Source organism: Mercenaria mercenaria, chromosome 12, assembly GCF_021730395.1.
Source record: "Mercenaria mercenaria strain notata chromosome 12, MADL_Memer_1, whole genome shotgun sequence".
NCBI classification, from domain to species: domain Eukaryota; kingdom Metazoa; phylum Mollusca; class Bivalvia; order Venerida; family Veneridae; genus Mercenaria; species Mercenaria mercenaria.
Window position 1 is genome coordinate 68,618,599 of NC_069372.1, and position 13,126 is coordinate 68,631,724.

Below are 13,126 nucleotides of genomic sequence, written 5' to 3' on the forward strand. Positions count from 1 at the left end.
TATGATCAAGAGTTAAAACACTGCAGCTTACAGCTGAAGTTACTGTCGCTGTTTAAAAGCATTCTAGTGCTGTGGTTGTTTTGCTGTAGATGTGCCAACACAATATTAACCATATTAAACAAAATACAGTATTTAAATAGGAAGTGTTTAGGGGTACGGATCTGTACGTCTAAATTCAGATTCTAGAGGTACGGATCTGTACCTCTATACAAGCCTGTTAGATGTTTTCTAGGGGTACGGACCTCCTTTTTCTAGAGATTTAGGGTTATTTATATAACTTAAATTTTGTTGAAAATGAAATAACAAATAAGACTTAACCAGTCTTTACTTAAAACTTGGATCCAATTGGTTTACAGATACCAGCATTCACACCCCATTGTTTACCTTCTCTTTCAAAACCTAAATAACCGAGGAACTCCAAATGAATACACTGTTCCATGCCGACTAGTTTGTTGTTAAATAAACTGTTGATAACAGCTAGATTAATGAATGAATCTATCCCTTAAATGTATTCTATTTGAAATTAAAAACAAAAAACAAAAAAAAGGCATCATAACATGCACCTATTTATTTTGTTATTTAACAAGGTATAACAATAATTGGCACGGAACCGATTGTTTAATAATAAAGTAAGTGACATTAAGTAAAAGAAATTGTTTGTGAAAAAGTCTCTTGTATCTCGTATAACGGCTACCAAATGTGTGAAAAGCATAAATACACTTGGGGTTAATTATCAATTAAAAGTAGTTTTTGCCCAACATATTTAACATTATCAGTCAGGGGTGTAACTGTTTCAAGATATCACAGTTTATAACCCATTTGAGTTATTGCTTATTCTTTCATAACTTGTTTCAGTTATCATAAAATATTAACAAGAGTGCAAGAATGTCACAATATACGCCCGTCACAGCAAATTTCTTTACTCTTGCACCTGTATTTGCAAATGGAATTTTAACTTTGTGGTTGTTTAGTAATAACTAAGTGTTTTGTTTTCCTAAGTCCACAAAAAAACTCCTTACCAAGTAGAGATACCTTAAAATACACCTAAAATTGGAAAGTAACATCTATGTTGTACCACAGAAAAGTGGTCTTGGTTTTTCCCTATGGTCAATTATTGTACTACAGAAAAGTGGTCTCGATTTTTCCCTATGACTAGTAATGAAAAAGTTACAATATAAGCTATTTATAGTAACAACAAAGGGAAGTAATTCGAAAGAAGGGAACTGCGCATGACACTTCGTCTCATGATGGTGTATAATTGTGTCAAGTTACATCAAAATCCCTCCATGCATGAAGAAGAAATGCTTCGGACAGTCATTCTTGTATCTGACCTTTGGCCTCTAAATGTGACCTTGACCTTAGACCTAGGGACCTGGTTCTTGCGCATGACACTACGTCTCGTGGTGGTGAACATTTGTGCCAAGTTATATCAAAATCCCTCTATGCATGAAGAAGACATGCTCCGGACAAGGTTTTCATTCTTGTATCCTTTGACCTCTAAGTGTGACCTTGACCTTAGACCTAGAGACCTGGTTCTTGCGCATGACACTCCGCCTCATGGTGGTGAACATTTGTGCCAAGTTATATCAAAATCCCTCTATGCATGAAGAAGAAATGCTCCGGACAAAGTTTTCATTCTTGTATCCTTTGACCTCTAAGTGTGACCTTGACCTTAGACCTAGGGACCGGGTTCTTGCGCATGACACTCCTTCTCATGATGATGAACAATTGTGCCAACTTTCATCAAAATCCCTCTATGCATGAAGAAGATATGCTCCGGACAAAGTCATTCTTGAATTTGACCTTTGACCTCTAAGTGTGACCTTGACCTTAGACCTAGGGACCTGGTTCTTGCGCATGACACTCCGTCTCATGATGGTGAACAACTGTGCCAAGTTTCATCAAAATCCCTTCATGCATGTAGAAGATATGCTCTGGACAAGGTCTGTGGACGCCGCCCGCCCGCCCGCCCGCCAGGGGCGTTCCCATAATACGTCCCGTTTTTCAAACGGGCGTATAAAAAGCCCTCCTGTGCCAATTCCTTATTTTGAATGTGACTAATACAATTATTTCCTGAATCCTTGATCTTTTATCTTTCCAGCTATGCAGTAAAAATATTTACGCAAGGCTGATAAAGTTTTACGCAAGAGTTTTAAAGCTATAAAACTCTTAACATTCCATTATGCTTATCAGGTCATGATCAGACTAAAAGAGAATTTGATTAACCACAGTTTGCTACTAATTTCACTATAAAGGTCACTTTGTGAGAACAGCAAAAAGACTTTTTTTTTAATAACTTACCTGAGTTAACTATATTTTATAACTAATACAGGTTATAAAATGCTTGAAAAAGTGACTGAAATAGGTTACATAACTTAAAAAAGTTACACCCCTGACTAATTATTTCGTTTAATCTTTATATCTTTTTTTCTGCCAGTTCGAATCCTTGTGATTTATTTGGTGTTCCTCGGTTATTTACGTTCTGAAAGAAAATGAAACAAATCGAATGAACGCTGTTATCTGTAAACCATTTAGATCCAAGTTTTATGTGAATACTGATGAAGTCTTATTTGTTATTTCATTTTCAACAAAATTTGAAACATAAATGACCCTTAATCTCTAGAAAAACAGAGGTCCGTACCCCTAGAAAACCTCTAACAGGCTTGTCTAGAGGTATGGATCCGTACCTCTAGAATCTGATTCTAGAGGTACGAATCCGTACCCCTAGACACTTCCATTAAAATAAGAACCTGAATTCTAAGTAAAAAGGGGACATAACTTATGTCCCTTTTTTTACTTAGAATTCAGTTTCTTATGTCACATAAGTCACTAAATACTGGTGGCAGCCAGAATTATGGACCTTTTGTCAAATATGAGGATGCTGATGTGGAAGAACTATTTTAAGTTTGAATCAAATTCATTAAGTAATAACAAAGATACAGTGAAAGTTCACCAACATTAACCTGAAATAATAAGTAATGCAGGGTACTGGGCTCGGGTACCAACCAATCCCTCGGGATTCTGCAGATGTTATAACATGAAAAGAACATGCGCTAACGCTATTCTAGCATAAAACGTGTAAAAACCAAGTAAATGAATATATATTGTCCCTCAACATCATTAAATTTCCATGAAATGCGCGGTAAAGTCTACGTTGCTTTTTCACGTTGACGTCATTTCCTTTTGAATTATCCGTTTTGGGGCCGTAACACGTTTACGCTTTGCCACGGAACGCGCATATATAAAAAGGTGTTATAACAGCATGTGAGCGAGAGAATCTCTCTGTTAACACACATTTTCTCTCCTGTTAAAACACCCCCAAAAAGTGACAATAACAGCAGTTTTATGCCAGGTTTTTTTTTTACGACTGGGGGAAGAGGCCCCAGCCTGTCATTGGGGGGAGAAAATAGCGCGCGACGAGCAGTTTTGGGGGATTTTTTCACTCAGGGGGGAATTTACAATTATGCATAATAAACACTTTAAACTATGTTTTTATTACATATTCTTGCAACTTTTAGCAACTATACACACTGTCACTTAGCAACAGATGGACTTGCACTAATGTTCACTTATCATTGTAACAAGGTGGGTGGGGAGAGTTGAAATGTTCAAATCATTGAATATTTAAAGGTCACATGCTTTTATTCACAAAAAATGCTTTAAAATAAGAGTTGCTTTTGCAAGAGTCATCATATTATTTTTAAATGCATACTTTTGTTGGCTTTTTAATTTCAATTGTACTAGAAAATCTTGTAAGAACGGATAAAAAAGTCCGAAAATCACGATCGCGAAAACTTGTGACAAACATGAAAAAATGAAAGCAAACATTAAAAATTCTTGATAAAATACTCGTTTTAAATTTCATCTTTTCACCAGAACTATTGCATACTTATAATATCTGATTACTTAAAACATTTATATTTTATTTTGCTCTAGCAAAATACCTTGGCAAAGATAATAAATTTGCGTAACGGCCGACCGGCTTATTTAATCGAATCAAGCACATAAAATAATTACTTTAAATTAACAACACATATTACACAATACAGCATAAGCTGTTACCGCTAATTAACAAGAGGTACAAACACAATAATCTGACTCTGCATTGTTAATCAATCATCTATATTACATACTGATGATAACCAAGTGTCAGTCGGCACGTGGCGTGATTGACATGTCAGTAGCTAATTAACATACGACGCTCCGCCTACTGTCATACTTACGCTGGTGTTGACAAACAGTATGAAGTTCACTGGGATTTTGATTGACAAGGGGCAGAGCTTTCGAACTCGTTACGCATCAGAGTATTACCGCGAGACAAGCAGACGCCCACGGCATATTATGTGCGGGTCAGATACGAGTTTTTATCGATTTTCGCTGGTCAAAACCGGAACCTCGGGTCCACTGAACGCTCTTCTAACATTTTTCTACTATTTCTAAAGGTTTTCACACCCACTGAAAATTGTGAAAGACCGTCTGCAATTGTGAATGGGTCCGATATTCAGTCGGGAAAATCGCTGGGAGTAATCTCCATTGCTTTGTTTACGATTTTGGAGGGGGGAATTTCGTACGTAGGGGAATTTCGACTGCGGTAGGGGAAATCCTTGGCTGTGGGGGAAATCCTCGGCTGGGGGACGAGACCGATATTCGGCCTCTGCTATAGAATAAAAAAAACCCCTGTATGCTAGAATAACAGATATATCATACAGTGAAAATGCATCAAAATTAACCTGAAATTTTAAGTAAAAAGGAGGGTCAATCATAAAATATTGGTACAAGAGTTATGGACATAGAAAACAGTAACTATGATGTATGCCTGTTACGCGCATATAGCCAATCTGCGCATTTGGTAAATCGCGCAGCGCAAATAACCAATTTGTTACTGCGCAATGATTTGTAAATCGGGCAAACTTATATATTACTTATATGCGCAGGGTAACTGTCTTGCGCGTTTGGTAAATGAGTCTGCGCTTTTAACATATGGATGATATCTCCCGATAAAACTGAATATCATTAGAGGGTTAGACTTGTAGGCCTACATAAAACTGTTTAATTTTAAAACTGACGGTGATCAGGCACGCGTAAAGGTGTGAATTGACTGTGCTTAATTTGTAAAGAACATTTTTTTTAAAGTAAATGAGCGTATTTATGCGGTAATTTCAATGAGATGCTCAAGTCCCTGGCAGTTTATGGACTAAAAATTTCTGTTGACGACGGTATTAAGAGACATTTGTCATAGGTGTTAAAAAACTTTAAAATGATACAAAATATCCAAAGTATATTTAATAACACAAGTTTTTTTTATTTATTTTTTTTTTATCATTTTAACTTTTAAACGCCGTAGCCTGTGCGGGATGTCGATCCAGCGCTAATATCAAATCCTGAAATGACACCGATATTTCAAATATATATTGATCATTTCTTACAGATCGTATTGATATTTTTTAATGTTTTGTAGTACAAAAGAGTAATTTTCGCCAGAACGTGAACGGATTTTTGTTGCTGCGCAAGATGTGTCCTGCGCTAATAGAAAATCTGGAAATTACTCTGATAATATGAATAACTGCCATAAACCATGCTAACTTTTACATTGTTTAACAATTACAGACTGATATTACAAATCTTGGTTTTAAAAATGTGTCATAAATTTATTTCAACATCAGTAAATTCATGGGAGTCGGTCACCAGGTTTCAATATCTACAGTATGATACAATATGCAATAAAACTCAAACATGCGTGAAGGTGTGATTTCCTTCGGATAGCCACATCGTCCTCTCTATTCTTTTTATAACTAAAGTATTTTTACTTCATTCAATCACACGCAGTCATTTTATACCGGATATAGAACATAAAGGAGACTTACATAAAAGACTGAATTGCCACACTTTTACCACAATTCACCATATCGCTTTTTTTCATCATATTAAAAAAGCGCAATTCTTTTTTACCAACGTGAGCATATCTCTTGACATGGCCAAGATTAAAAATAAAACAAAAATAAGCAGAATTAAAAGACGATTCTTACAGATCTTTTATACTTATATCATTTTTTAATGTTTTATAGTGAGAAAGATAGAATAACTAATAAGTTTCGTCAAAATGTGAACGAAATTTTACATTTTGTAGGTGCGCAAGATGTGTGTCCTGCGTTAACAGAACTCTGAAAATTACTCCAATAACTTGAATATATTTTATAAACCATTTTAACTTTTAATTCGTTTTTCGATTACAGTCTAAAAATGTAGCTTTTGAAAATCTGAATATAATGTTTCATCCGTAGCCTGCGCGGGATGTTGTTCCTGCGCTAATAGCAAATTCTGAACTGACGCCGATATTTCAAACATATTTCAATTCTAAAAGATACTATTTATGTAACTTCATAAAAAATGTTTTCGGAGTAGAAAAAAAAAATGAAAGAAGCATGATTTCCGTCATAACGAGAACGAAATATTACATTTCCTGCGCTAATAAAAAATCTGGAAATAATCCTGATAACTTGGATATCTTTCATAAACCATACTAACTTTATCATTGTTTTGTGATTACAGGCTGTAATTGTAGCTTTTTCCAAATGAATATTTTGTTACATCTGTATCTTGCGCGGGATGTCGGCCCTGCACTAATAAAAAATCTGGAAATGATCCTGATTACTTGAATATCTTTCAAAAACCATGCTAAATTTAACTTTGTTTTATGGTTACAAATAATTGTAGCTTTTGCAAAGACAAATATAATTTTAATTCTGTAACCTGCGCGGGATGTCAGTTCTGCGCTAATAGCAAATCCTCCTGAATTTAAATATATTTAATTTATAAAACATATCATTTATGTACCTTTTAAAAATGTAGTATAAATAGATAGAAACAAGAGTGGTTTCCGTCATAACGAGAACGAAAAATTATATGTTTTATCTGTGCAAGACGTATGTCCTGCGCTAATAGAAAGTTTTAACATCACTCCGATAATTTCATACGCTATGTCAACTTTAATTTTGTTATTACAATTACAGACTAAAATTGTAGCTAGAATATAAAGTTACTTCTACATAATTCGCGGGATGACGGTCCTGCACTAATCGCAATTCCTGAAATGTCAACAATATACCAAATATATGTCATTTCTTACAATTCTAATTGATATTAATTTTTTTTTCGTGCTTTTATAATGCAAAATAAATAGAATAACGAGTAAATTCCATCAAAAAGTGCACCAAATTTTACATTTTGTAGCTGCGCAAAATGTGTGTCCTGCTCTAATAAAAAATCTGAAAACTAGAAAATGCTTTTGTAAAAAAGCGCATGTCTCCCCAAATGCAAAGTCCTATAGGCAAGAAGTCAATAGGGGTCAGGAGCGAAAGTCAAAGTGACACTGATGGTTGGCTGCAATAGGGATCATCTACTTGGCATGTCCAGTCATCCCGCTAAATTTCAACACTCTGGGCCTAGTGGTTCTCAAGTCACTGTTCAGGCTCCTGTGACCTTGACATTTGATCAAGTGACCTCAAAATAAATAGGGGTCATCTACTCTGAATGTCCAATCATCCTATTAAGTTTCAACATTGTAGGTCAAGTGGTTCTCAAGTTATTTCCAAAAAATGATTTTACATGAACAGGCCACTGTGACCTTGACCTTTAATTGACTGACTCCAAAATCAATAGGGGTCATCTACTCTGCATGTTCAATCATCCTATGAAGTTTCAACATTCTGGGTCAAGTGGTTCTCAAGTTATAGATCGGAACTGGTTATCAATGTTCAGGCCCCTGTGACCTTGACCTTTAACGGAGTGACCCCAAAAACAACAGGGGTCATTTACTCTGTATGAACAATCATCCTATGAAGTTTCAACATTCTGGGTTGAGAGGTTCTCAAGTTATTGATTGGAAATGGTTTTCCATGTTCAGGCCCCTGTGACCTTGACCTTTAATAGAGTGACCCCAAAATCGTTAGGGGTCATCTACTCTGCATGACCAATCATCCTATGAAGTTTCATCATTCTGGGTCAAGTGGTTCTCAAGTTACTGACCAGAAATGGTTTTCAATGTTCAGGCCCCTGTGGCCTTGACCTTTCACAGAGTGACCCCAAAATCGTTAGGGGTCATCTACTCTGCATGACCAATCATCCTATGAAGTTTCAACATTCTGGGTCAAGTGGTTCTCAAGTTACTGACCGGAAATGGTTTTCAATGTTCAGGCCCCTGTGGCCTTGACCTTTCACAGAGTGACCCCAAAATCGATAGGGGTCATCTACTCTGCATGACCAATCATCCTATTAAGTTTCAACATTCTGGGTCAAGTGGTTCTCAAGTTACTGACCGGAAATGGTTTTCAATGTTCAGGCCCCTGTGACCTTGACCTTTAATGGAGTGACCCCAAAATCGATAGGGGTCATCTACTTTGAATGTACAATCATCCTATGAAGTTTCAACATTCTGGGTCAAGTGGTTCTCCAGTTATTGATCAGAAATGGTTTTCCATGTTCAGGCCCCTGTGACCTTGACCTTTGATGGAGTGACCCCAAAATCAATAGGGGTCATCTACTCTTCATGATCAATCATCCTATGAAGTTTCAAAATTCTGGGTCAAGTGGTTCTCTAGTTATTGATCGGAAATGGTTTTCAATGTTCAGGCCCCTGTGACCTTGACCTTTGACGGAGTGACCCCAAAATCAATAGGGGTCATCTACTCTTCATGATCAATCATCATATGAAGTTTCAACATTCTGGGTCAAGTGGTTCTCTAGTTATTGATCGGAAATGGTTTTCAATGTTCAGGCCCCTGTGACCTTGACCTTTCACAGAGTGACCCCAAAATCGTTAGGGGTCATCTACTCTGCATGACCAATCATCCTATGAAGTTTCAACATTCTGGGTCAAGTGGTTCTCAAGTTACTGACCGGAAATGGTTTTCAATGTTCAGACCCCTGTGGCCTTGACCTTTCACAGAGTGACCCCAAAATCGATAGGGGTCATCTACTCTGCATGACCAATCATCCTATTAAGTTTCAACATTCTGGGTCAAGTGTTTCTCCAGTTATTGATCGGAAATGGTTTTCCATGTTCAGGCCCCTGTGACCTTGACCTTTGACGGAGTGACCCCAAAATCAATAGGGGTCATCTACTCTTCATGATCAATCATCCTATGAAGTTTCAACATTCTGGGTCAAGTGGTTCTCTAGTTATTGATCGGAAATGGTTTTCAATGTTCAGGCCCCTGTGACCTTGACCTTTCACAGAGTGACCCCAAAATCAATAGGGATCATCTACTCTTCATGACCAATCATCCTATGAAGTTTCAACATTCTGGGTCAAGTGGTTCTCCAGTTATTGATTGGAAATGGTTTTCCATGTTCAGGCCCCTGTGACCTTGACCTTTGACGGAGTGACCCCAAAATCAATAGGGGTCATCTACTCTTCATGACCAATCATCCTATGAAGTTTCAACATTCTGGGTCAAGTGGTTCTCTAGTTATTGATCGGAAATGGTTTTCAATGTTCAGGCCCCTGTGACCTTGACCTTTGACAGAGTGACCCCAAAAACAATAGGGGTCGTCTACTCTTCATGACCAATCATCCTATGAAGTTTCATCATTCTGGGTCAAGTGGTTCTCTAGTTATTGATCGGAAATGGTTTTCAATGTTCAGGCCCCTGTGACCTTGACCTTTGACAGAGTGACCCCAAAAACAATAGGGGTCGTCTACTCCAGCAGCCCTACAACCCTATAAAGTTTGAAGGTTCTAGGTCAAATGGTTCTCCAGTTATTGCTCGGAAATGAAGTGTGACGTACGTACGGACGGACGGACGGGGCAAAAACAATATGTCTCCTGGGGAGACATAATTACTCTGTTTACTAGAATACCTTTCATAAGCCATGTAAATTTTATCATTGTTTTACTGGCTGAAAGTCTAGCTTTTGCCAAAATGAATATCTTGTTACATCTGTAACCGGCGCGGGATATCGGTCCTGCGCTAATAGCAAATCCTGAAATGATGCCGAAACTTCAAATATATAATTCTATTTCTAAAGCATTCTATTTATGTACTTTTTTCTAAGAAAAAAAGAAGAAACAAACTGTTTTTGTGGTAGAAAATAAATAGAAAAAGGAGTGAGTTATGTCATGTATAGTACGAAATATTACTTTTTTCTCTGCGCAAGGTATGTGTCCTGTGCTAATGGAAAATCCTGATATTACTCCGATAGCTTTAACTTTGCTTTACGAGTCCAAACTAAAATTATAGTTTCTGCAAAGCAGAATATAACGTTACATCTGTAACCTGCGCGGGATGTCAGTCCTGCGCTTAAAGCTAGTTTGACCCTTATCATGCTGGACACGATTGATCCCGCCTTTGCTACTTGTTGAGTTGGTTGGCCTACACGTGGTTAAACAGTTAAAATTATGGAAAGAAAAAAATATGGCATTTCCTTTGCGTATATAGTTGATTAATCGTGAACTTGTGATTAAATCAGTGTTATATTTAAGGGATAAATTAATTTCAATGTTTTTTTGTTTTTTTTAAATTGGTGACGTAATACTACAATAAACATTTGTTGGCTATAAACTCTTGATAAACAGAAGAGAACAGAACATATCTTTTATTAGCTTTGTACATAATACATCAAAAATATAGAATTGACATTTGCATAACATACAGTATTACATCAGGTCTGACTATATGATAAAATTATAATAAATTTACAGATTATGAAAAGGATGATCATATAAAGCGCAAACTATATGGACAGGCAATCTATGAAAATGTATATATTATCTTGCTTTGATGATAAATCATCTGTAGCGAATTCCTGTGAATGTTCAGTATTAGAAAATAGTGTTTATTTCCTTAACCTTTTAAAGTATTAAGCAATACATTTGATAGTTGTGAAAGATAGTAGATAGAATTAAGTTTAGAAAAGATCACTTTTACATTTTTCTATTGTAGCCCCGTACGTCCAAATGACCAGATAGCAAAGAAATATTCCTGTTTTGTTGAATTTATTCAGTAACCTGTTCAACCGATAATGCATCTCATTACAATCCAGATGAAAGTTGCTTCAAAATACAATACTGGTATGCTTAAGTCTGATGTAATTAAGTTTAATATTTTCAAGCAGTGATAGTAAACAAGTAAACATGGAAATCAACTGTACTATATCAGGGTGTGTTATTTGTGCAAATTTTTGTCACTCTATATGTTTCATTCTAATATGCCTGCCTCTGTTAAAACACTCTCACGATAAAATGACGTCATGTTAACGTGCATGACCTCAATGATTTTGTTGCGACAAAGAAAAAGTGCTTGTATATTAATTTTATCTACTGTTTTAGATTAATGGCATACTAGTATTGGAATCGAAATAATTTATAGCAAAACCATGTTTTAACACTCTTTATACACTCGGGCGTTCATACGTCGTAAGAAAAAATCACTCGGGAGGCGCCCTCGTGATATTATTACGCCTGACGTATAACCGCCCGTCGTGCATAAACATACATAGACATACATCTGCGCAGATAACAAATGTAAAATTTCGTTCTCGTTATGACAGAAATCACTCTTTTTCTATTCATTTTTTCAGTACTCATTTGAAAGTTACATAAATAGTGTGTTTTATGAATTAAATATATTTGAAATACAGTGTAATTTCAAACTTTGCTATTAGCGCAGGACCGACCTCCCACGCAAGTTACAGGTGTAACATTATAGATCCATTTAGATTTGTAAAAAACAACTATAGTTTTAGTCTGTAATCGTAAATCAAAGTAAAAGTTAATATGATTTATAAAAGATATCCAAGTTATCAGAGTAATTTCCAGATTTATTATTAGCGCAGACACACATCTTGCGCAGATAAAAAATGTAATATTTCGTTCTCGTTATGACAGAAATCACTCTTTTTCTATTCATTTTTTACAGTATTCATTTGAAAGTTACATAAATAGTATGTTTTATGAATGAAATATATTTGAAATACAGTGTAATTTCAAACTTTGCTATTAGCGCAGGACCGACCTCCCACCCAAGTTACAGGTGTAACATTATAGATCCATTTAGATTTGTAAAAAAACTATAGTTTTAGTCTGTAATCATAAATCAAAGTAAAAGTTAATATGATTTATAAAAGATATTCAAGTTATCAGAGTAATCTCCAGATTTTCATTTAGCGCAGGGCACCGAACACATATCTTGTGCAGCTACAAAATATAAAATTTCGTTTACGTTTTGATGAAAATTAGGTCTACTCTTTATTCAATCGATTTTGTACTATAAAACAATAATAATAATACAGACAAAGATCTGTAAGAATTTTCTTTTATTCTGTGACTTTTTTATTTCATCTTTTATCTTAGACATGTTGAGAGATATGCACCCGTTGGTAAAAAGAATATTATTGTGAAATTTCAAGATATTTCAATATAATAAAAACGATATTTTGCTAAGTGTGTGCTCGGGTGAAGTAGAAAATTATAAAAATAGCCTAAAACATACCAGAGGACGACCTGTGCAAGCTGGAGGAAATCACACCTTCACGCATGTTTGGGTTTTATTGCATCTTGTATAAGATCGGAGGTATTGAAACCTGGTGACCGACTGCCGTGAATTTACTGATGTAGAAACAAATTTATGACACATAATTTAAGTACCAAGATATTCAGCATTTGACATCTATATTTATTAATCGTTGGTAAATCGTTGCGCATATAACCAACGTACAAATATTTGTTATATGCGCTGCGCGTTTGGTAAATAGCGCAGATTGGTTATTTGCGCTCAACATGCCTATGGCCACTATATTCCTGAAAACCGTATTTATTTCTACATTACGATACATTTCAAATGTCAAAAATTATTATGATGCACGATACAACACCATAAGTGGCATCACTTGTTCACTACGGGGGCAAACGGCAACGGGTTGGACAAAAGTTTTTCTCTTACGCTCGATGTTTAGGAAATCCCATCAGCTCTAAAATTTCAACAGTAGATTTTGTATCATCTCTTCTGATGGTGCTCGACTTTCTGCGGCGAGGTGGTGGATGCTTTTCCATGATTTTATTTTAAACAAGGAAGTCACGATTTTTTACTAGGCTCGGTTGTCACCTATCTCCTATTTGAAGAGTACTTCT

The 13,126-nt window shown here is 35.9% G+C and overlaps 1 protein-coding gene across 1 annotated transcript in view; it reads right to left on the bottom strand.

The window, feature by feature from the left end:
• The window catches only part of LOC123533751 (ubiquitin-associated and SH3 domain-containing protein B-like), a 40,800-nt gene extending 27,674 nt beyond the window's left edge, over nt 1–13,126 (bottom strand). Inside the window, exon 1 of the mRNA XM_045315580.2 lies at nt 12,939–13,126. Coding sequence (XP_045171515.1) covers nt 12,939–13,048 — 110 coding nt within the window. The 5' untranslated portion in view covers nt 13,049–13,126. The remainder of the gene's footprint in view (nt 1–12,938) is intronic.